Source organism: Mixophyes fleayi, chromosome 10, assembly GCF_038048845.1.
Source record: "Mixophyes fleayi isolate aMixFle1 chromosome 10, aMixFle1.hap1, whole genome shotgun sequence".
In the NCBI taxonomy this organism is placed as follows: Eukaryota; Metazoa; Chordata; class Amphibia; order Anura; family Limnodynastidae; genus Mixophyes; species Mixophyes fleayi.
In genome coordinates, this window is record NC_134411.1 from 36,849,478 (window position 1) to 36,876,279 (window position 26,802).

At 40.5% G+C, this 26,802-nt stretch overlaps 1 protein-coding gene across 1 annotated transcript in view; it reads right to left on the minus strand.

The window, feature by feature from the left end:
* SLC6A5 (solute carrier family 6 member 5) overlaps window positions 1-26,802 on the minus strand; it is a 72,007-nt gene that overhangs the window by 27,309 nt on the left and 17,896 nt on the right. Inside the window, exons 5-7 of the mRNA XM_075188427.1 lie at window positions 15,517-15,690; window positions 3,524-3,665; window positions 2,278-2,410 (exon numbers count right to left, since the gene is read on the minus strand). Coding sequence (XP_075044528.1) covers window positions 2,278-2,410; window positions 3,524-3,665; window positions 15,517-15,690 — 449 coding nt within the window. The remainder of the gene's footprint in view (window positions 1-2,277; window positions 2,411-3,523; window positions 3,666-15,516; window positions 15,691-26,802) is intronic.

A 26,802-nucleotide genomic window follows, 5' to 3' on the forward strand; every position in this document is an offset into this window, starting at 1 on the left:
GGGGTGTGGTTGTATCGCAAGGGAGCTTGCCTAGCCCCTCTGAAGTGCTAGGCTACCCACAGTCCCCTTCATTACCCCAAAAACACCCTTGCACTGCCGCACACAGTGGCAGCTGCTCTGTGGTGAGCGGGACATACCCTGTCAACATTCCCAGCAGTCGGGGCAATCGAAAAGTGCTGGGGATATTTACCGATCCTGCTCAACTGTGAGGGATGGGGTAATTAACAAGATTAGGACCCCTGTATTGCATACGTTTCATTCATCTGACATGCACAGTACGATTTTCTCAAAGTGCCACCTGCTGGCAGCAAATGGTATTGGAGGGAATTTCAACTTTATGCTTTGGGAAACACAGGTGATGAGATGCGACGTGTTTCCTTACCTTATTACCCGGTGTTTGAAGACAATTTGATGTGTTCTAGATCTGTATTGCAGTTTATTTAAATGACCTTGTCTCCTGGTGTTTTTCTATGCATATATTGTATTTAGTAGATGAGCCACCAAGAAAAATAGGCACAGTCTGAAACTAGGTGGGAATATAAGGCTGGAGTTTGGGTTCCATTAAAAATATAATGTAACCAAGTTAAGTCATTAAAAAGTTTCCCATCAATCTCCAGGTTCTATGAATGTACACGACTCATAAACTCCACGTAGAAACGTAGTGTGTTGTATGTGTGAGAGCTTTGGCTGGGGATCTGTTGGGGGGGATACGAGGACCACCTTCCTTTCAGACTAACCATGCTGTGTAGCGAACATTCCAGCAACTAATATGAGATCGCTCCACAAGCAGCCGGGAGAGAACCTGAAAAATGTTCAAAGTTAATCTCTGCAGAGTAACACACCGAAAACACTTTATCCACTCCTGGACAGTAACAGGTCATGTTAACACAGGAATTAAAGCAACGTATTCAACACTCTGTGTGGATGTACCCAAGACGAGCATACCATCAAGGCTGGCTGGATGTGCGGCAGGTCCATTTACCATCAGCCGTGACTCTTGCTGTTATCAATCCGTTTCAGGCTGCCAAAACTTTACGTTTACAATCTCCCAGCATGGAAAATGATTGGTAGCGGGACTTTGCAAGTTGGCGCCCTGAAGCGGCTTGATGATGGGTTCAACTAACGTGGAAGCAGTTTCTGTTCTGTATGCCCCAAAATTTCTGTTGTTAACGTGAACATCATTTTTCCAACAATAATAAATCTGACATTATTAGTTATTCACTGACCACTACATAGAACGATGCACAATAGTTTTAGTTTTACCTCTTGCACACAGGTGTAGGTCTACTTTCTGCATTTGGGAAGTAACTCTAGGTGACCATTTAGAGATAGGAATATCGATGCGGGAACAAATGAAAACGTCCCTCAATTCATTAAAACTTTTGCATAGTCTATTAAAATATCACTTGTTAGAGCCTCATTCATGCAGTGACTTAGTCATGAGAGAAAAGGGACATTGGAGAAGTCTTCATTTCAAGTCCCACATCTCTACCTTTTAAAGTTTATATGATTGGCGTCTATAAATGATCTTTCCATTATTAAATTTGGTTGTTGACAAGGGCGTCCCATTAAAAAGTAGACGTTGATGCCCAATTTCGGTCTTCTCTGTAAACCATGTATTCTTGCAGTGGTAAAAAAAACCATTCTGCCACCTGCTAAACTTGGGAGCACCCCCTAAATGTGAAAATGGGGCATACATACTTACTAGCAAACCTGTTTCCCTAAATCGTCCTCTTTCCTCTGCTAACTCTTGCTCATCCACACACGAGTCCCCTTACTCTTCAAACCTATCCCCCCGGGTGAAATCTAGGTTCAAATGCACTAACTGAGGAGCGAGGTGGGTGGAAATATGCATTTGGTCTTAGGAAAACAAAATTGTAGTAGAACTTGGTAGGAAAAACCCATTGTACAGGGTTGCACTGAACTGTTAATTATTAACGTCTCCACTTGCGGTGGACTTCTCATTAGACGCTTTTAATTAATTTAGATTTTGAGCAAATTATAGAAAACATTGAACCTCCCATGTTTGACAAAATGGTTACTTTTTATCGTATGATGATAAATACAGTAAAATGGGCAACAATCGTCAATCTCTCCAAATATTCAACTCTATAAAGTTACAGCGCGGTTGAGTTATTTCAATATAATGAAAAAATAATCGCGATTCACTCGTATATCATAATTAAACCTGGATTGGTTACATTGTGTCATGAGAGTTGAGAACTGATTCTGATTTTAGTTTCGGACTCCACCGTGCAGTATAAGTCTTCCTCCTACCTTTCCCGATGTCTTGATCCCTTTGGCGAGAGACGCGTAGACGATCACCCAGGCCAGGAACAGGCACAAGACCAGCGGCCATCGGATCTCGCCCGGATACTCGATGCCAGCGGAAATCTTCAGCATGTTGTACCTAAGATAACAGATCAATTAACTCCTCTACCTGCGGATCCATCTTCACTCTCTATCTTGTGTCTTGTTCACCTTCTTTAACCCCTTGCTCTCGCCCATGCTTCCCTCCTTGTCTTTGCTGAGATGTAATTGCATTTTTACATGTAAAAATTCTTTAATAACATTTTATTGAAGCAAAAAAATATATTGTTATTATCGGAGAGTAACGAAGTCACCATTACTACAGAATACATTAGTAGGCGCTTAACAGGTCAAACTCTGTATTGGTGGGTGGGGGTCTAAGTTTGAGTTGTACCCAAATACCCCTGTTCTATGTCATAGGCAAACCGAGGGGGGGGGGGGTTTACTAATGCCTGGAAACCCCCCTCTAAGCCTGGGGCACTGTATAATTGAGGTGGCTGGACCCTGCTCCCGCTTCACACTTCTCTGCTTGAAAAGGGAGAGCTGCGTGCACTTAACAGTACTCCACGAAGCATTGCCCATGTATATTATGGGGATAGGAAGAGTTGGAGAGCAGCCAAGCACTGTCTAAAATTCTAGCTATGCCCCCATGCATGCTGGTCACGCCCACTGGCGGGGTGGTGTGGAAACCCCCCTCTACAAATCCTGCGTTTGTCCCTGTATGTATAAACATAATCTACAAATACATACAGTATAAATAGCAAGCATTATAAATATATATTATAGATCATCTCTGTTTCATGTTATAGATAGTATTACAGAAAGCTCTTGTTGCAGTCTGACCGAACACAACTGTCTTGTATATTTTTTTATGTCACCTTGTTAGTAATTATATTTCTGCTGGGTTTTTAAAAATCGCTAACATCGAGCAGATAATTCTCCCTTCATCGGAAGACAAATCTTTTTACCAGCAGGTACTGTTAGCTACATTCTGCTGAAGAATGTATCTAACCATCTTAACAAATAAAAGGCCTTCTATTTGCAAAATTATTCCTCTAGGTATGTTAAATCTATGTGTGAAGTGACATTTATCCCTTTAATAAAGAATACCAGGAACATATATACAACTCTATTATTGTAAGGAATAAGATTTCCTGTGCTGTAGATTATAAGTATATTACATGCCAGCTCTGAGTGCTGAGTCATGTCTTACTTGAAGTATTCCTCACTTCCGCTGACAAAAGTCTTGTTGGCTTGGGTGGTGTAATTAACCATTGTCAAGTTGGGATAGGCAGTCATACAAAATGTGCTGTTCTTGATTTGAATTTTTGGTTGTTCTCCAATGAGACAGGAATCTGTAGAGAGGAAATACACGGTGAGACAGAGATTAACACTATGAAATTACATTTTATTTGAGTTATTTTAGATCCACTAAACACACCCTGCTAGCCATCACTGAACATCTGGATCCTGCTATAACATGAGCTTTGACAATATTTTCAGACTTTGTCTTGAAACTTAATGACCAAGAGCTTGTGTCCCAGTCTCCAGATTTTTGTTTGGCCTTGTGCTCAGATCTCCACAGAAGCTCTGGTACCTGTTTCATCAGAGGATTTGTTCTTCACAAATCCACAATATCAGTTCTGTTGGATGCGCTAATATTTCTGCACCTCTACTGCAGAGCATCCCATCTGCAGAGCATCCACTTCCCGACACAGGGACATTCCCGGCTCTGCAAGGGGGCTTATATCTGGTGGTAGATTTACTTAAAAAGGAGGCATTGCCCAGACCAACCAATCGGATTCTAGCTATCATTTTCTAGAATGTATTAGATAAATGATAGCTGGAATCTGATTAGCTGCTATGAGCAACACCTGCAGTTTTCCTTTTAAAAAGTTTTAGTAAATCTACTCTGCGGTCTCTGAGCTCCACCCTCTGTGCCGCAGTTCACCATTAACCTCTTCCTGACACCTAAATAACCTCGTCCCACAAAACATAAACTTTGTGCATGTGTGTATCTAACAAACGCTCCGATCCACCCAGCTAATCCCATCAGAAATGCTAAATATTGCACCCCCGCAGGTGCTGCCCTTTTGTGCATTAAATACATGCCCTTCCCTGATAAAGAGGTTTGTATTTGCACCATAATATGTGCGTGATGTCAGAAAACAAGTTTTACACTTTCGCAAATGACCGTTACTGTGGAGAATTTAGTAGACAATATTATACATTGTGCACCAATTACAAGAAAAAATATTAATTTGGAAAACGTTAAGTCCCGAGCTCTGATAACAGATGGCACATCTGTATTTCCCGCTGCTAGCAGGTAGTATTTTACTGTTATTTACATACAAAGCCAAACTCCGAACCATTGTCTGGAAGCTGCAAATTAAGTTTTGTGCCTGAGAGTTCTCCGCACTCCAGTGATGAATTATGAGATAGTTTGCAGAGAGGCTGAAGACCAACCAAGGACTCCGATCTCAAGGTCATAGAGAACTACAGATTATTTCAGAATATTTCAGCATCTCACAAATACAAGTGATATACGAACCTCTAAAACCTGCTGAATTCACATAATATACAACAATGTAAGTTACTGCCAAGATTTACCCAAGTCCCAAAAACTGTCACCAATATTGAAACAATAAAAAAATTGCATTAGTTATATTCCCGTAATGTCTATGTAGCAATGTATCACCATTTAATAAATCATATATAAGGGAAGAAGGCATTATATTTTCTAGATTGTGTTTGTCAAACTGGCTGATTATTTTAGGTTAACCTGATTTGTTATTAAATAAGTATATGATGGACTGTGGTTCTCAGAGAACAGATAATTACTGATTTCTTATATCTGACGACCGTGGACTGTACCTCCAAGACCGTGTATTATACATTCTGTCCACAGGGGGGCGTGTGTGTGCTTCCACAAAGTGTTATAATAACAAACTTATTGTAGGGAAGAGGACCCTGCTCGTGAGAGCTCATGGAGAGGGCAAACAGACAACGGGCACAAGGGAGTCTGTAGAGGGGATCGAGGGCAAGAGGAGCTCATATGAGGGAGGGAGGATGAGGGAGGAGAGTTAGTAAAGCACACCGAGGTGTTTAGGCGGAAGGTTAATAGGCTTTTAAGAACAGATGAGTTTTAAGTGCCGGTTGGAAACTGACAGACAATGGGAGAGTCAGATAGAACGAGGGAGGTCGTTCCGGTGGACGGGGAAGCCCGGGAGAAATCTTGGATACGTGAGTGGGAAGTGGTGATCAGAGGGGGGGTGGTCATTGGTCGATCGGAGATCAATGGGAGGGAGTGTGCACGGAGAGGGTGTTAATGAGGGATGGGGGACTTTAGACCCTTGCAGGTAGGTTGTCATTTAAAGGGGTGCGCTGACCTTAGGAGCAAGACTGGGTTTTTGATGAATTGAGTGATAAACTAGTCTTACCTGTTCTAATTTTATCTTTTATATAGTGTAAGTGATAGGATAGGATTATTTCAGATGAAAGGTGGGTTATGATAAATAAGTAGTTGGTTAGGCTTACTCCAAATGAAGGGTAGGTTAGAATAGGTCACTGGTAGGTTAGGATAGGTGACTGGTAGGTTAGGATAACACTGGGTGACAGGTAGGTTAGGATAGGTGATTGGTAGGTTAGGGTAGGTGAGTGGTAGGTTATGATTACACTGGATGACAGGTAGGTTAGAACAGGTGAGAGGCAGCTTAGGGTCACACTAAAGGATAGTTAGTTTAGGAGAGATAAGTGGTAGATAAAAGTTAGAACATTGGTAGGTTTCGATACATGAATATTAGATTAAGTTTACACTAGTTGTATGGTAATTTGAAACAGTTTAATGGTATGTTCGGGTTACACTAGATAAACAGTAGGTTATAAAAGATGGAATGCATGATAAAAACAGGTGGGTGCCAAGTTAGAATAGGTGACTGGTAGGTTAGGATAGGTGACTGGTAGGTTAGGATAGGTGATTGGTAGGTTAGGATAGGTGACTGGTAGGTTAGGACAGGTGATTGGTAGGTTAGGACAGGTGACTGGTAGGTTAGGACAGGTGACTGGTAGGTTAGGACAGGTGACTGGTAGGTTAGGATAGGTGAATGGTAGGTTAGGATAGGTGACTGGTAGGTTAGGATAGGTGAATGGTAGGTTAGGATAGGTGACTGGTAGGTTAGGATAGGTGATTGGTAGGTTAGGATAGGTGATTGGTAGGTTAGGATAGGTGATTGGTAGGTTAGGATAGGTGACAGGTAGGTTATGATAGGTGATTGGTAGGTTAGGATAGGTGACAGGTAGGTTATGATAGGTGATTGGTAGGTTAGGATAGGTGACAGGTAGGTTAGGGATTACACTGGATGACAGGTAGGTTAGAACATATGAGTGCAGCTGTTGAGGAGTACGGGTCTAACAGACAATATACTGCAGGATATAAAGTCTGAAGTATAAAGCCACACACAGATGGAAAAAAAAATAATATCACCTGTTAGAGTTATTAATGACAAAACATTAAAAAATAAATACCTTTTTTTCTCTCCATAATATACATATATTAGGATGTTATTAATGTCTACTGTATAGAAAATACATTGTTACAGTTGCTCCTGATACAAACACATGTTCTAGCTGTATACACAGCCGTCATCACTAGTAATCAGCACTTACACCTGACCTTTAACTGGAGCAGGTGATACGACTGAAAAACACGTCCCTGAGAGATGCCCAGAGCTTGAATCGGACGCTGCTGCGTGCGCTCCTGCTTGGTGCACCCTTACTGTACATTGAATACGTTTATACCCCCATTTCCCTCCCCGATCCGCCTCTGAAATTGTAGTCTGTAGTAGGGTCCGTTGTGCTCGAAGATGAATTGGACATTGCTGCACTCTCTGGCATATGAGCAGAGCGATTTTACACAAAATACGGCACGTATTGGCATTTGCAATCCTTAATGAATCAGGCCCTATGTGTCTATCTTATAGAGTAATAACTGACATTCATCACACAGGTAGGTATTTTGAGATTTGTATCTAATTTAGTTATAACTTCATTGTACCTAACTTAAATATTTATCTCTTTCACTAACTGCACCAAATGTGAGGAGGCCCTAAAGGTCTCTCTTTAACCACTACCACAAACTGCCCACAGCCGCAATTTGTCTGTTGGAGAGATGAGCCGCACCTAAATCATCATCATCATCACTCCACATATCACTTGTCACCTTCCTATAGTCCTTGATATGTACAAACCCCACCACAGAGCAGAAAGATTTGACACCATTGTTTGAAAGCTCTAAAGGTACCTATGTAGAAATATACGATAATCAGATACCAAAGACTTTTGCAGTCAGAGAAACTCTCTGCATTGATGGTCAAACAGAGGTTTATTGAGTTTGCTGGGACTCGCAGTTCATAAACATAGCCCATTCCTGATACAAAGTTACTGGTCAAAGACAGTGAGAAAAATCAGTGGCTTTGCTTAAAGGAAGAAATGGCTCAGCAGGCTGGTAACCAGGTTCTTTATGTGCAGTGATAGAATAGTCTGTGGTTCGATTCCACTTTCTGGTTTAATTTTAACAATCCGATTGTTGCAGCAGGCTGAATGAAGACAGTGAGAAAAGTCTTACATGTCATTTAAAGGAAGAAATGGCTCAGCAGGCTAGAAACCAGGTTCTTTACTTGCAGTAATAGAGGAGCCTGTGGTTTGAATCCCCTGTCTGATTGCATTTTAGTAAATTGAATGTTGCAACAGGCTTGATGAAGTCCATGAGAAAAGGCTCTCAATTATCTATAACAAAATGTTCTAGGTTGGTGGCTCAGTAGATAGGAGATCTGTTTACCGTGTATAGAGCATATCCTAGTTCAAATCCCCAACCAAGTAACATTTACACCTTCTTTGATTTTGCTCCAGGCCCCTTGATGACATTGATAAAGTTCTCACTGCTGCTTAGGATCTTGTACTGGCTTGGGTGGCGCAGTTGACTAGTAGCCAGATTGCAGACCATTGATGTTGGAGATCCTGGTTCAAATCCCCAGACAGGTTTGATGACCTTTCTCTCCCTGTCATCATCCTGCTCAGTGGGCTGGTAATTGGGTTCTCTCCTGGCATTTATAATGTGGTCCTTTGTTTCAGCTAAATACTAGCGTTCTTTAAAAAACATTGGGTGTTTGTGACTAGCTAAAAGTGTAACACCCAAAAGGATCTTTAAATTATTCTATCTTCACTTTTCTAGTGTCTTCACTTTTCCCATTACTGACAGATTCCAGGAACTCTACTGTCAATTCAGCACTTTACTGCTCACGCAGTGACTTATGTCCTCAATGTGAATAAAGACAGACCGTCCTTCAGGTTAGTCAGAAGACTTTTCTCATGTCTTCAACCAATGTATTAAGGAGGATTTGAACCCAGACCTCAACCATCTATTTGGCAGGAGTGCACCTGGCTACTAGCCATCTGAGCCAACGTATGGTGTAAACAAGCAGAAAGGCTTTTCTCTTTCTTTTGTCTTTAACAAGCCACGTGTGAAATCCAAAGTGCAAAAGTTAGAGCTGTTGGAGGATTTGAACTAGGAACTCAATAATCTCTTGCAAAAGAGAAACAGGCTACTAGTCCACTGAGCTAGCTTAGGCTATGCACTAAATGCACTAAATGCACTAAATGCACTAAATGCACTAAATGCACTACGTTTCTTACTGTCATAATTCATCATAATTCATCATAATGCATCATAATGCATCATGGAAAGTAGTTAGAAGAAGCCTGTCTGGGGGATCAAACCAGAGACTCCCCCATTAGTCAACAACAGAGAACCCAAACACCAGTCTACTGAGCTAGCAGGTTTGCAGGGTAGCACCCAGGTTCTTTACTTAGAGTGATAGAGGTGGCTCTGGTTTGATTCCCCTGTCTGGTGTCATTTTATTAAACTGAATGTTGCAGTAGGCTGATTAAAGACAATGAGAAAAGTCTCAAGATTTGCATAAGGAAAGGAATGGCTCAGCAGGCTAGTAACCAGGTTCTTTATGTGCAGTGATAGAAGAGTCTGTGGTTTGAATCCTCTGTCTGGTATCATTTTACTTAATTGGATGGTGCAACAGGCTTGATGAAGTCCATGAGAAAAGGCTCATTATACATTCTAGCTTGGTGGCCCAGTAGATAGGAGATCTGTTTACAGTATATAGGGATTCCCTGGTTTGAATCCCCAACCAGGTAACATTTACACCTGCTTTGATTTTGCTCCAGGCCCCTTGATGACATTGATAAAGTTCTCACTGCTGCTTAGGATCTTGTACTGGCTTGGGTGGCGCAGTTGACTAGTAGCCAGATTGCAGACCATTGATGTTGGAGATCCTGGTTCAAATCCCCAGACAGGTTTGATGACCTTTCTCTCCCTGTCATCATCCTGCTCAGTGGGCTGGTAATTGGGTTCTCTCCTGGCAGTTATAATGTGGTCCTTTGTTTCAGCTAAATACTAATGTTCTTGAAAAAACATTGGGTGTTTGTGACTAGCTAAAAGTGTAACACCCAAAAGGATCTTTAAATTATTCTATCTCCTCTTTTTCACTTCTACCTCCAATCTTCACTTTTCTAGTGTCTTCACTTTTCTAGTGTCTTCACTTTTCTAGTGTCTTCACTTTTCTAGTGTCTTCACTTTTCTAGTGTCTTCACTTTTCTAGTGTCTTCACTTTTCTAGTGTCTTCACTTTTCTAGTGTCTTCACTTTTCTAGTGTCTTCACTTTTCCCATTACTGACAGATTCCAGGAACTCTACTGTCAATTCAGCACTTTACTGCTCACGCAGTGACTTATGTCATCAATGTGAATAAAGACAGACCGTCCTTCAGGTTAGTCAGAAGACTTTTCTCATGTCTTCAACCAATGTATTAAGGAGGATTTGAACCCAGACCTCAACCATCTATTTGGCAGGAGTGCACCTGGCTACTAGCCATCTGAGCCAACGTATGGTGTAAACAAGCAGAGAGGCTTTTCTCTTTCTTTTGTCTTTAACAAGCCACATGTGAAATCCAAAGTGCAAAAGTTAGAGCTGTTGGAGGATTTGAACTAGGAACTCAATAATCTCTTGAAAAAGAGAAACAGGCTACTAGTCCACTGAGCTAGCTTAGGCTATGCACTAAATGTAAGACGTTTCTTACTGTCATAATTCATCATGATGCATCATGCAAAGTAGTAAAAAGAAGCCTGTCTGGGGGTTCAAACCAGAGACTCCATCATTAGTCAACAACAGAGAACCCAGACACTAGTCTACTGAGCTAGCAGGTTCACTTAACATTGCGAGTGACTATGCTTAATGTCATCAACCAGCCTGGAGCAACGACTAAGGTGCTGATAAAATGATATATGAGGTATGATGCACATATATGAGTCTGCAGCCTATATCAGTACTTGTCGGTTTCACCAAATAATCAGACAGAATAATCTCCCAAATCAAAATCAGCCCTTCTTTGTTCAAAGATGGAAATGGCCCAGTGGGCTAATAACCAGGTTCTTTACTTGCAGTGATAGAGGTGGCTCTGGTTTGAATGCCCTGTCTGGTTTCTTATTAAGCACATTGAATGTTGCAGCAGGTTGATTGAAGAAATTGTGAAAAGTGTAAGTTAGCTCTGCGGACTTGTAGTGAGATTGTCTATAGGAAGTCATAGTAGAAACCTTGCTGTGAATCTTCTGAGTGGCTTCATTTTTAGCACATTTAATGTTGCAACACGCAATCTCCCGTTTATTACTTGGACCTCCAATTGTCATTAGTCTAACCTTTTCTCCTTATTAAAAGATTCCAACCAGGAACTCTACAGTCAACTGAGCACTTTACTGCTTGCCCACTAACTTATGCCCTCACCGTGAATAAAGACAGACCATCCTTCAGGTAAGTCAGAAGACTATTCTCAATGTCATAAAACAGCCAGGTGCACCAACCAATGTACTAAGGGGGATCTGAACAAGGACCTCAGGGATCTATAGACAGAAGAGCACCTGGCTACTAGTCATCTGAGCCAACATATGGTGTAAGCAAATGTGGGGAGACTTTTCCCAATGTCTTCAACAAGCCAAGTGTAAAATCCAAGGTACAAAAACTACAGCGGTTTGTGGATTTGAACTAAGACCTCAATCATCTCTACAAGCAGAGAACCAGGTTTCTAGTCCTCTGCGCCAGCTTAAGCTTATGTAACGGTTTTTCCTTAGAATCATAATTCAACCTGGTACATAAGGCAAGGTAGTTAAAAGAAGTCTGTCTCGGGATTCAAACCAGAGACTCCACCATTAGCTGTGAAGAAAGAAACTGGACACAAATCTACAGAGCCAACTTGTTTGCTCAATAGCAACAACCAGCTTTGGACACATCCAAGGTACTAACAGAATGCTGTTTGGAGGAACATAAATCAGGATTTCAACATCTCTGTTAGTAGAGCACATGGGTACTGGTCCAGTGACCCAGCACAATATCATTAGGAGGTAAGATTTTTCTAAATGTCACTAAGCATGTGCAATATCCTAAGTACTAAAATGATACCTGTCTGCATATTCAGACCTGGGACTCTACCATCCTTGGTGTTGGCTTGCTGGACCAGCTCACGTACTTTTTGCAATGTCACAAACCACTCGGGTGCAACATTCATGGTAGTAAAAGGGAACACACTGAGGGATTCAAGTAACAAGCGTCACTATCACAACCACATGAGTATCTGACTTCTAGACATCTCCATCATCGCCAGGTGAGTACTGGGCTTGTAGACAACTAAGATAGCTTTTGCCATTAGTGTTTCTGGATATTTTTCTCAATGTTATCAACCAGCCTGGTGCAACATTCAAATGCCTAAAAATGAAACCTGCCTTAGAGCTCAAACCAAGAACTCTTCCATTGCTGTCAGTAGAGCACCAAGCTACTAGCCCACCAAACCTGTGTGTTTGTTATGTTAGTGCAGAGACTTTTCTCAATGCCATCAATGAGCCTAGCTTCTCAATGCCATTAATGAGCCTAGCTTCTCAATGCCATCAATGAGCCTAGCTTCTCAATGCCATCAATGAGCCTAGCTTCTCAATGCCATCAATGAGCCTAGCTTCTCAATGTCATCAATGAGCCTAGCTTCTCAATGCCATCAATGAGCCTAGCTTCTCAATGCCATCAATGAGCCTAGCTTCTCAATGCCATCAATGAGCCTAGCTTCTCAATATCATCAGAGACTAGTGCAACAACCCAGATACTAAAAGGAAGTTTACCTGCAAAATCAAACCAGAGCCTCTACTAGTGTCTGTGTATTCAAACCTGGACAGAGTTATATTACTCCTTTCTGCTATTCAGCTAGTAGCTCTCCAATCCCCAGATATGGCTGTCTCAGGCACAGTTCACTGAGTTGAATGTGGAGAACAAGGGTTCCCCAATTATACAGAACCAGCCGGTACAAAGAGAGTCAAGCTGAATACCTTGAACTCTTTGTCATGTTCCTCAAACAATTAATGAACAATTTTTGCAGTGTGACAGGGCGCATTATCCTGCTGAAAGAGGCCACTGCCATCAGGGAATACCGCTGCCATGAAGGGGTGTGCTTGGTCTCCAGCAATGTTTAGGTAGGTGGAACGTGTCAAAGTAACATCTACATGAATGTTATGACCTAAGGTTTCCCAGAAGAACATTGCCTAGAGCATCACACTGCCTCCGCTAGGTTGCCTTCTTCCCATAGTGCATCCTGGTGCCATCTCTTCCCCAGGTAAACAACACACACCCGGGCGTCCACGTGATGTAAAAGAAAACGTGATCCATCAGACTAGGCCACCTTCTTCTATTGCTCCAATGGTCCAGTTCTGGCGCTCACAATAGGTACTTTCAGAGGTGGACAAGGGTCAGCGCATGGGCACTCTGACCGGTCTGCTGCGATGCACTGTGTGTTCTGACAGCTTTCTATCATAGCCAATGTTAACATTGTAGCACTAAGTTAGATAGTGTTTCTCCATTGGTTTTTTGTTTTTGTTTAAAACTGGAGGAGTGAAGAAGGGGAAGGATTGGGGAGAGTGGGTTCAGATACAGTATGAGACAACATTTCTAAAACTATTCTAACAAACTTATTGTAAGTATATAATGACATGGCCTGAAATAGCTGTAAAATATCTAAGTAAAATGATGTAGTTTATGTGTCATGAAGGATCTTGTCTTATATGATTATGAGGGGGACCCCGAAGCGGCTTCAAGCAGAGTCAAAGATGTATTTGCAAGACATATACTCATATATATATATAACTCTGATCAGTTACGGTTATGTTATTGTGTGAGTGGAGGATAATTGATGCCGCACACTCAGGTAAGGGTGAGTGCTCACTGTTATAATAATAGCCACAGTGTGGAGCTAGGAGTAGGTGTGAGTGTAATCTCAGTTCATTCAGTCAAATAGAATTTTCCTTTAAAATAAACTCATCTGAAGGTCTGTGCTGCACAGAATAAAAGAATTGTAAGTGTCTCTACTGCTAATAGGAACAATAGACAATCCAATCATCAGCAGTCTATAGAGCACAAGGTATATACCCACTCTAATATATCAGTCACATGTATGAGCATATGTATCTCTCAATTTATACAACAGTTCATACAGCTCATATATAAAATGTGGATTAAAAACATTGAGTTATTATGAGGGAATAAGACCAATGTGTCCTTAAGGAGGAAGTTTAATTAAAGTCCTTATTGTAGGTAGTTGGGGTTCCAAATCAACAATGTTACTCAGATGTATTCCTCCAGTCTTAGGTACCAAGTTGTAAATTCAATATAACTCCTGTGTGGTATATCCAGCTAAAATGTTACACATACCCTAAATAAACTATCTCACAACCCTACTTTGGAGCCCCTTAGCTTGGAGCCCCCTTTTTTTTGCGTTTGGTATCTCATTTTACAACAGTTGTAACAGTGACTAAAGATATACAAAGACTCACAATCCTATGTTGATTTTTGTCAGTGTTTCAGGGGTGGGCCAAAAATGTATTTATAAATTATTAAACAAATATTATTATTATTAATATTAACTACTAATGAGTAGAATAGCTGTTAGAAGGATAGATAATATAAATTGCTTATCTTAAAAATTTTCATTTTTCATAGTCGTTGACCTCTTTTTTATTCAGGTCTCATTGACAGACTAATCTCAATTGATTGGGAGCATTTTTAAATCTATAGTCACCGCCTCACTGGTTATGATCTGTGTTATACATTTAAATTGCTTTATCTCATGTTTGTTACTGGACGCACTGCACGAAATTCAGGGTAAACGTAAAGTGAATAGTTGTTCATCATCAATACAGGTTATTTATTAAATGTTTATGAATATTAGACTGAGAGTTTTTTTTAAATAAACAAATCAATCAATCTGTATCAAATCTATACTAAGACAATCTATACTGAAGAACATTTGGTAGTTATAATAAGACAATCTATCATTTTAAAAAGTTTCACAAGTCTAGAACAGATACCACGACTTCAGAAAGTAGCATGGAGGCTTCTGTGTAGAAGTTCATGGGGGGGCAAAACACAGTCTTAGCCCACCCAACAGAAATCATGAGGGGCAACTGCCCCCTTTTACTACGGGGAAGGGGGGGGAGGTGTCCTAAGGAAACTTGAGAACACTTTGAAACAGTTGGATTCAGACCAATTAGACCAACTTGTGGGGCCAAGTTGTACATTAATTCTGTTACTAGGCACTAATGCCAGACAGCACGATTAACCCGAGCAGGACCGGCTGTAGAATAAAAATCCCTTTGTGAATAGAGGAAAAATTCTAACCAAATTGTGAGTAACACTAGACAAGACTATATTGCGTTGTAGCATCTATGTGATGTTGAATACTTTTGTGTCAAAAAAGACAAAAGTATTATAGGAGTGATACATTTATCGGTGAACCAAAAGAAATTTAGTAAGTCAAAAATCCAGGTGTTCGGTTGAGTCCTTGAGTCAGTGTTACTTTGTAACACTAATTCTAAGGAGTAAATGTATCAAGCTGAGAGTTTCCCACCGGGTTTGAAAAGTGGAGATGTTGCCTGTAGCAACCAATCAGATTCTAGCTGTCATTTTGTAGAATGTACTAAATAAATGATAGCTAGAATCTGATTGGTGTTTCAAACCCGCGGGAAAACTCTCAGCTTGATACATTTACCCCTAAGACTCTTTCCTTTTGTCCAGAAACACAGACACAAAACTACAGGCCAGTATAGCACTTACCCAGCAACAATCTGTCTTTATCTTTACAATCCGGTGTGTTCCACGGATTAGTGCAAGAAGCCCACGGTAAGACGGACACAAGCGAGGCAAAGAGATAGAAGAGGGTGTAACACATGATGATGTTGTAGTATATGGCGATTAACACAGATATAATCAGCATAGCGATACCGCAGCCTGTAGAGGGGACAAATATATTAATACCACAATATGCTCCGATATTCACCCAAACCCTCTGTTTTCTCATTAAACTAAAGTTAAAATGTATCTATTGCAAAAATAAATTTGATTTGTGAGTTATTATTTAGTACTGGCCTGATAGCACCAAGATGTTAAGATCTCCAATGTAATAAAATGTTAATAAAAATAATATATAATAAACAAAAACATTAAAGCATTTATATGTTTAATTTCCAAGATTAACATTTTATTATATAACTGCAGAGAAATATAGACATTTGACACAAAATAAGCATCAACGAGTGCTTCTAGATTTGACTTTACAGAGGCAATAAACCTAAAAGAAATTTTTGTTATGATGGAGAATAACTTAGAAGTTGTACTGTACGTAATGACATATTTCTTTGAAAGGCCACAACACACTCAATAACTTGGATAAATATAACTGCTTATCATTTACACACTTTGAATGACCGATGTATTAGCTGAGTTATTGAATTGTAAATGATGCTTTATAGCCTTTGCGTTAATTACATATTAAATAAAAGGTGTTTGTAAGTGTGTGAGGGGTGCGTCTGTTATCCAAGGGACTCACTGCGGCTGTGTGTGTAGCAATGTTGGTCAGAGGGTTGTTGTCTTGTGTTAGCTGTGTAGAGGGTGGTAATAAGGACCTAGGGAGGTTAAGAGGGTGGTTAAGGAATATTATAAGCTTGTCTGAAGAGGAGGGTTTTCAGAGAACGCTTGAAGGTTTGGAGACTAGAAGAAAGTCTTACTGTGCGAGGAAGGGAATTCCACAAATTGGGTGCAGCCCGAAAAAAATCCTGTAACCGGGAATGGGAGGATGTGATGAGAGTGGAAGAGAGACGCAGATCTTGTGCAGAACGGAGGTGTCGAGTTGGGAGATATTTTGAGACAAGTGAGGAGATGTGTGTTGGTGCAATTTTGTTGATGACCTTGTATGTTAGTAGAAGAATTTTATATTGGATTCGTTGAAATACAGACAACCAATGTAGAGACTGACAGAGTGGCTCAGCAGAGGAAGAACGGTTTGCAAGGAAAATCAATCTAGCCACTGCGTGCAAAATAGATTGTAGGGGTTCAAGTCTGACTTTTGGAAGACCAGTAAGGAGGGAATTGCAATAGTCGATGTGGGAGATGATGAATGCATGAATTAAGTTCAGACAGGCAGATTTCAACATGCTTCCAGCTCAATAAAAGTGGTGTTTGCGTCAGACAAACATGAGGACAACAAGATTGTGTTCCAGCGATGGCGCAGTAATAGCGCATAGATGCAGCTTGTCAGTGTTAGCAGTAAATGCTAACGCTGTTCCCTATTTATACACAATATACACATGTAATGAAGTGTCATATACACGCAAGAGAGAATATTGTCTTTATTTATTAATAAATGCCAAAGTCTCATTGTCAATATAAAATGTAATTAAATACCAGCACAAAATACAAATTACATTGCACATACACTACAGACACCTGTGTCTTACACAAAAAGACAGATGTTTGTTCAACTTTAAATGAGTCCCTAGGAATCTATTACGTAAATCAGAGTGAAGACCACGGATCTTGTAGATAAATCAGAGAGAATACTAGGAATCAGTTCCATAAATCAAAAAGAACACTGGTGATTTGTGATATAAATCAGAGAGAACAGTAGGAATCTAGAGCAGACCTCATCAACCTGTGCTCTCCAGGTGTTGTGAAACTACAAGTCCTAGCATGCTAGCGGTTGACTATCTACTGGCAAAGTATGCTGGGGCTTGTAGTTTCACAACAGCTGGAGAGCCAAGTCTGATCTAGAACATAGAAAAGATAGAATACTTAGAATAGAGGGTATATATTATAAAGTACACTAAGAATCTTTAATATAAATCAGAGAGAATATAAAAATCAATGACATAAATCATAGAACGCACTGGGAATCATGTATGTAACACCGGGATCTACGTGATATTCTTCGGTGAGGCTGTGTCAGAAGATAGTTTTCTTTTCCATATTGAATAATATCTAATACAATGTTCTCAATTGATTTAAAGTATAAGAAAAGCTTTAAAGTTGTTTCTGAAGTCCAAATAGCCGGTTCTATTTCCTTACGAGAAAGGCTGAAGTCTTCCAGTTTGGAGAAGAGATTCAAAGTGATATATAACACAGACCAGAAAGAGATTCATAGGTGGGAATAACCTCTAAAGATAAACATGGCAAAACTATCCAAAAATACAGTGTACCCCTCAGATCATAATACAAGATTGAAAGATCCCCTTGACAGAAGAACAGATTGTGTTTTAAGAATCCTGTACACTTTGGTCATAGCACCTTCTAAAACCTTTTTGGCTACGAGTCCAGGAGATAGAGCGCTCAGAATTAGGATAGGTCAATGGGGATATGACTTTGTCTTCACTTAAATGGGCAGCAGATTTGCTCTGTGATTTCCATTGGATAAACTTTGGCTTTGTTAGGAATGTTTGTTTCTATTCACTGCTGGAAGACGGGCACAATGAATTAAGGACTGGCTAGAGACGCCTCTTCTAGAAATATAACTTGCACCTAATATTCTTTAAAACCATGGAAACATTTTGGAACAGAATTAAATAAGACCCTGAAGAGTCTCAATGATAAAATGGGCAAAACCATCTTCACTTTAAAGGTGCACCTAGGTCAAGATGATTATTGAGGGAATTTGTGGAGGTCTCCAGATAAAGTCTTCTAGGTCATATACAGAGAGAGGAGAACCTAGAGCTGATATCAGGCACCAGATCCGACATCCGGCGCGCTCCCTTAGTTCTCCCCTGCGCTCTCAGTGCCGCCTCCATTATGTACAGCACGGGGCCATGCAACCCTTTAAAATTTTGGAGCTTGTGGTCATGTGACTGCTGACATTAGACATCACCCAATTCAATCTGCTCAGACTATTTAAATCTGCTCTGTGCACAGTTCTGAACAGAGTATTAGGCTCTATACCTGTTCGCCGGTATTCCTGTGCATCTTGTGGCTGATTCCTGTGATTTCTGACCAGATTGTTCCTGAGCTCTCTTCTGCCTATTATTTGGCACTGCTTATGCTCCTAATTGTTGCTAACTCTGCTTGTTCTGACACTCCTTCCTGCTATCCGACTTGGCGGTCCATCGGTCCAGTCTCGGATACGCCAACCAGGACAGAGGGCTGGGAGGTGCGAACCCACCAACAGCGAAGCCCAAGTATCCTTGCAGGGGCCCCTGGTGAAAACCCGGGAGTCCATTAGAATCCGCACCTCTGTTACTGCCAGCGCTAATACAGGTTGTTGAAAAGAGAATCCGCTATATCCGCTAGAATTGCGACAGCTAATACGAGAAGCAGATGGGAAGGGACTAGAGGTAGGGAAAAGTCTTACACATCCCTACAAACATGCTGATGCCCACAGAAGTCACAATATAAAGGTGGGAAGGCGTTTGAAAGAATTCTTAGCAATCTAGGAAAATGCAACCTCCAAATTTTGGGCACAAGAGAGGGTTACGCCTTTAAATTAATGTAATTTCCAAAACCAAGATTTATGTCAACAGGTAGAAAAATGCAGCATTAAGACTCGTGATACAAGACTTCATAGACATTGAGATTCTGGAACAAGATTTTTTTTTAGAAGAATTATGTACAATCTAATCTCATACATTTATTCTATGACAATCAGGAGAAAGGATTAAATCAAGATAAGCAGTAATGGGATCCAGAACATCTAACACTGACCATATCTCAGGTATAGGCTGGGGGTCACACAGACACATACGAAAGTCATCAAACTTCAAGGAATTAAACACAAGAATGCAACAAGAAAATACCCCATATCCCCCCCATATAGGTGTAATCAAGAAACAATATGAAATCTGCCAAATTAAGCAGGAGATTCTCATCATCGAGATATTGGGAACTCAATTGGGATATATTTAATAAAATTGTGAAGAGATGGGTCGGCTCTGTAATAACCGTGACGGCAACAAGACAAAATTCACAGATGGGGAAGAGGAGTCAGAAGTCCTGGATGCAATGACATTGATATGTCATCTACCATTAGTATATGTCTTTCCTCAACTTCCTATGACAGCAAAGCTGTTGAAGAATGTAGACACCACTAAATATTGGCCATGGAACGCCTTGGAACCCCATAGGCCTTTCCAAATATATATTTTGGAACCTTCCACTGAGAAATGATCCGATTCAGCAAATAAAACTTCTAAGGAGCACGTCTAAGTCTAGACTTAAACATATTTAGACTGATACTATGAAAGCTGAATGGCTGAATGATAACATTATCATCAAAGGGTTTGTCATCCGAGGTGAGGGATGCACTTCTCTCTTTTAGAAAACCAGGGATAACTAAGGTCTATAATACACTATGGAAAAAATTCACATTCTATTATATCTTCTACAGATCTTCCCATCTCCCAATTATTTTAATTTCTTCATAATTGATTTGAAAATAGCTTAAAGCTACATGCACTTAAACTCCACGTCTGTCTTCTATCTAGGCTTTTGTGTCTTCCAAAAGTCAGTGCTTAAAAGTAACAACAATCAAGAAACCTCTCTGCCGTCTTTCTTCCCACACTCATTAGACGGGGAGCAAAGGAAAGACCCTTCTTTGTACGTTGAGCAATGTGGACTTATCTTGACAAAACAAAATAATTCAGAACTGACAGATACATTATCTGGGAATACGAATAGAAGTAACATGAGGACCGCAAGTAAAGCCTCATTAGGTAGATGGATAAACAATGGTGTTGAAGAAGGCTACAATTTTAAACATGTGGCGTTACTGTGACCCGTAAAAGATTATTCTGGTAAATCAACATCTACTTCATGGGCAAAACTAGGGCGATTTTCATTTGGCCAGAGTCGCAATATTATTTATGTGAAGTATTGTCCATGTCTACACAGAACCAGCGTTGGGAGCAGGAATACCACACAAGGTGTAAGAGGAATCATCTCCACCTCCCTATTAACCTATAAATGACCCATTAATGGGTATGTTCTTCAAACTCAAGGAAGTGAAATGATCATAAGAGGTTTTCACTGTATTTGAATGTTTAAAAAAAAAAATCTTATTTGTTTTAAATATGTTTTATTCACTCTTATTACATTAAAGTATAGTTCTTAGGGGCATATTCACTTGTGTGCAGAGTGCCTCCAGGACGGGCGTGAAGTCACTCCACGTTACCGCAACTTCACGGATTTCCCTATGCCACCCATAGAGTTACAAAGAGAAATGTTGCGGTGCCGTATTACCAAGAAAAATGCGCAGATAGGATGTGCATCCGAACATGGCGGCTAATTGGTGATATGTCCCACAGTTTCATTTAACAGTTGGAAGTATCCTGAGAATATGACTAAGGTACCCCAAGGTGTAAATGTACCACAGGTGTAGACATTATGGCCCAGCACACTGATAATAAAGAATATTTATGGTCTAGAGCACAACTATGTGAGAGCACATGTAATCTAGTGAACAAATGAGAGAGCACATGTAATCTAGTAAACAGATGAGAGAGAGAGCACATGTAATCTAGTGAACACATGAGAGAGAGAGCACATGTAATCTAGTGAACACATAAGAGGGAGCACATGTAATCTAGTGAACACACGAGAGAGAGAGCACATGTAATCTAGTGAACACATGAGAGAGAGAGCACATGTAATCTAGTGAACAAATAAGAGGGAGCACATGTAATCTAGTGAACACATGAGAGAGAGAGAGCACATGTAATCTAGTGAACACATGAGAGAGAGAGCACATGTAATCTAATGAACACATAAGAGGGAGCACATGTAATCTAGTGAACACATGAGAGAGAGAGAGCACATGTAATCTAGTGAACACATGAGAGAGAGAGCACATGTTATCTAGTGAACAAATGAGAGAGAGAGAGCACATGTAATCTAGTGAACACATGAGAGAGAGAGAGCACATGTAATCTAGTGAACACATGAGAGAGAGAGCACATGTAATCTAGTGAACACATGAGAGAGAGAGAGCACATGTAATCTAGTGAACACATGAGAGAGAGCGCACATGTTATCTAGTGAACACATAAGAAGGAGCACATGTAATCTAGTGAACACATGAGAAAGAGAGCACATGTAATCTAGTGAACACATGAGAGAGAGAGCACATGTAATCTATTGAACACATAAGAGGGAGCACATGTAATCTAGTGAACACATGAGAGAGAGAGCACATGTAATCTAGTGAACACATGAGAGAGAGAGCACATGTAATCTAGTGAACAAATAAGAGGGAGCACATGTAATCTAGTGAACACATGAGAGAGAGAGAGAGCACATGTAATCTAGTGAACACATGAGAGAGAGAGCACATGTAATCTAATGAACACATAAGAGGGAGCACATGTAATCTAGTGAACACATGAGAGAGAGAGAGCACATATAATCTAGTGAACACATGAGAGAGAGAGCACATGTTATCTAGTGAACAAATGAGAGAGAGAGAGCACATGTAATCTAGTGAACACATGAGAGAGAGAGAGCACATGTAATCTAGTGAACACATGAGAGAGAGAGCACATGTAATCTAGTGAACACATGAGAGAGAGAGAGCACATGTAATCTAGTGAACACATGAGAGAGAGAGCACATGTAATCTAGTGAACACATGAGAGAGAGAGAGCACATGTAATCTAGTGAACACATGAGAGAGAGAGAGAGCACATGTAATCTAGTGAACACATGAGAGAGAGAGCACATGTAATCTATTGAACATATAAGAGGGAGCACATGTAATCTAGTGAACACATGAGAGAGAGAGCACATGTAATCTATTGAACATATAAGAGGGAGCACATGTAATCTAGTGAACACATGAGAGAGAGCACATGTAATCTAGTGAACACATGAGAGAGAGAGAGCACATGTAATCTAGTGAACACATGAGAGAGAGAGCACATGTAATCTAGTGAACACATGAGAGAGAGCGCACATGCAATCTAGTGAACACATGAGAGAGAGAGCACATGTAATCTAGTGAACACATGAGAGAGAGAGCACATGTAATCTAGTAAACACATGAGAGAGAGAGCACATGTAATCTAGTGAACACATGAGAGAAAGAGAGCACATGTAATCTAGTGAACACATGAGAGAGAGAGCACATGTAATCTAGTGAACACATGAGAGAGAGAGCACATGTAATCTAGTGAACACATGAGAGATAAAGAGCACATGTAATCTAACAAACACATGAGAGAGAGAGCACATGTAATCTAGTGAACACGAGAGAGAGAACACATGTAATCTAGTGAACAGATGATATATATATATCCCCAGGGCCAAATGAACTATAGCTGCACCAGTGCACAGATAATAAGGGAGCTCATAGGTAGTCTAAAACAAATATAAGAGAGAACATGTAATCTAGACTACATAGATCTATATATATATATATATATATATATATATATATATACAGAAGATAAGAAAGACCATATGTAATCTATAAAGGATTATGGATGATATATGTACCGTACAGAAGATCTAGTATAGAGGTGGCACAGTATAAGTAATCTAACACACAGATCAGAGATCATATGTAATCTACAGAAGATAAAGGAAAGTCTATATATTTAAAGAAGATGAAGAAGAGGATATATAATCTAGAGAAGATAAGGGAGGTCATATGTAATCTACAGAAGATAAAGGGGTCAAATGTAATCTACAGAAGATAACAGAGATCAAATGTAATCTATAGTAGATATGGGGGAGCATATTTACTCTACAGAAGATAACAGAAATCATATTTAAACTAAAGAAGATAAGCGAGAGAATATGTAATCTACAGGAACAAAGGGAGGTCTTATATAATCAACAGAAGATAACAGAGATCATATGTAATCTACAGAAGATGAGATCATATGTAATCTACAGAAGATAAGGGAGATCATATGTAATCTACAGAATGTAACAGAGATAATTTGTAATCTACAGAAGATAAAGGAGATCATATGTAATCTGTGAAGGATATGGGAGAGTATATGTAATGTATAGAAGAAAACAGATATTTTATGTAATCTACAGAAGATAAGGAAGATCATATGTAATCTACAGCAAATAAGGGAGATCATATGTAATCTACAGATTGTAAGGGAGATCATATGTAATCTACAGAAGGTAAGGGAGATCATATGTGATCTACAGAAAATAAGGGAGAGCATATGTAATCTACAGAAGGTAAGGGAGATCATATGTAATCTACAGAAGGTAAGGGAGATCATATGTGATCTACAGAAGGTAAGGGAGATCATATATAATCTACAGAAGGTAAGGGAGAGCATATGTAATCTACAGAAGATAAGGGAGATCACAAATAATTTACGGTAGAAAACAGAGATCCTATATAATCTACAAAAGGAAAATGAGAGCATATTTAACCTACAGAATATAACAGAAATCATATGTAATCTACAGAAGGTAATAGAGATCATAGGTAATCTACAGAAGACAAGTCAGATCATATGTAATCTACAGAAGATAAGAGAGATCATATTTAATCTAGAGAAGAAAAGGGAGGTCATATGTAATCTACAAAATATAAGGGAGATAATATGTAATCTACAGAAGAAAACAGAGATCCTATATAATCTTCAGAAGATAAGTGAGAGCATATTTACTCTACAGAAGATAACAGAGATCATATGTAATCTACACAAAATAGCAGAGATCATATGTAATCTGCAGAAGAAAAGGGAGCTCATATATAATCTGCAGAAGAAAACAGAGATCATGTGTAATCTACAGAAGATATGGAAGATCATATATAATTTACAGAAGATAAGGGAGACCATATGTAATCTACAGAAGATAAGGGAGATCATATGTAATCTACAGAAGATAAGGGAGATCATATGTAATTGATAGAAGATACGGGAGAGTATATGTAATCTACAGGAAAAAAACAGAAATTCTATGTAATCTACAGAAGATAAGGAAGACTATATGTACTGTACAGGAAATAAGGGAGATCGTATGTCATCTACAGAAGATAAAGGAGATCATATGTAATCTACAGATTGTATGGGAGATCATATGTAATCTACAGAAGATAAGGAAGATCAAATGTAATCTATTGCAAATAAGGGAGATCACCTGTAATCTACAGATTGTAAGGGAGATCATATGTCATCTACAGACGTTAAGGGAGATCATATGTGATCTACAGAAGATAAGGGAGAGGATATGTAATCTACTGAAGATATGGGAGAGCATATGTAATCTACAGAAGACAATGGAGATCAGAAATAATCTACAGTAGAAAACAGAGATCCGATATAATCTACACAAGGGAAATGAGAGCATATTTAATCTACAGAATATAACAGAGATCATATGTAAGCTACAGAAGGTAACAGAGATCATAGGCAGGGCCGGATTTACCGCTAGGCAACCTAGGCACCTGCCTAGGGCCTAGCGGCTCTCGGAGGGACCAGCTGGGGGGGACAGGATCAATTTTAAAAAAAAATGAAAAAAAAAAAATTCGGCCCCTCCCCCGACTCGCGAGTCGGGGGAGGGGGGGGTCGGGTGCCGCGAGTCGGTCCCGGCAGCCTCTTCTCCTCTCAGTGTCTCAGTGATAGAGAGAGGAGGAGAGGCTGCCGGGACCCGACGAGCGATCACGTGACTCTTTCTTTTTTTTTTTTTTTTTTACATCTGGACTGACCAAGGAGGAGCAGCGTGCAATAGAAAGGTAAGTAAAACAAGGGACAGAAGTGGTGATGGTGATTGGCATAGAAGTGGTGATGGTGATTGGCACAGAAGTGGTGATGGTGATTGGCACAGAAGTGGTGATGGTGAAGGGCACAGAGGTGGTGATGGTGATTGGCACAGAAGTGGTGATGGGCACAGAGGTGGTGATGGTGAAGGGCACAGAGGTGGTGATGGTGATTGGCACAGAGGTGGTGATGGGCACAGAGGTGGTGATGGTGAAGGGGCACAGAATTGGTGATGGTGATTGGCACAGAGGTGGTGAAGGGCACAGAGGTGGTGATGGTGAAGGGCACAGAGGTGGTGATGGTGAAGGGGCACAGAATTGGTGATGGTGAAGAGGCACAGAGGTGGTGATGGGCACAGAGGTGGTGATGGTGAAGAGGCACAGAGGTGGTGATGGTGATTGGCACAGAAGTGGTGATGGTGAAGGGCACAGAGGTGGTAATGGGCACAGAGGTGGTGATGGTGATTGGCACAGAGGTGGTGATGGTGAAGGGCACAGAGGTGGTGATGGTGAAGGGCACAGAGGTGGTGATGGTGATTGGCACAGAAGTGGTGATGGTGAAGGGCACAGAGGTGGTGATGGTGATTGGCACAGAAGTGGTGATGGTGAAGGGCACAGAGGTGGTAATGGGCACAGAGGTGGTGATGGTGATTGGCACCGAGGTGGTGATGGTGAAGAGGCACAGAGGTGGTGATGGGCACAGAGGTGGTGATGGTGATTGGCACAGTGGTGGTGATGGTGATTGGCACAGAGGTGGTGATGGTGATGGGCACAGAGGTGATGGTGAAAGGGCACATGTGATATTGTGAAGGGGCAAAAGTGACAATGAAGGGGCACAGTGTGATGATAGAGTGACAAAAGTGACAAGAGCACATACTTGGATTTATGCGTATTATTTTTGCAAACACCTTAAGTAAGTATTTCTGCCCTGACTTCAATATTTATTATGTTGTTTTGACCCAACTACTTAAAAAACAGGACTGCTTGGTAATTATTTAGGGGTGCCTTTTTCTGCAGCAGGGTGGCCTTGCTCTTTTCACATGTTAGGTACGCCCCCAAAGATGCAAGCCACGCCCTCATCTCCTTTGGCGGCGTGCCGCCGCGCAGCGGCGGTACATGCTTTCATATCTACTTAACTATAGGGGTATATGGTAGGCATGCGGTGGCACATGCTTTCATATCTACTTAACTATAAGGGTATATGGTAGGCATGCAGCGGCACATGCTTTCACTTCTACGTAACTATAGGGGTATATGGTAGGCAGCAAAAATATAGTGCTATGGATTGTTTCAGGGAGGGGGCCCAAAAACAGTATCCTGCCTAGGGCCCTATAAGGTCTAAATCCGGCTCTGAT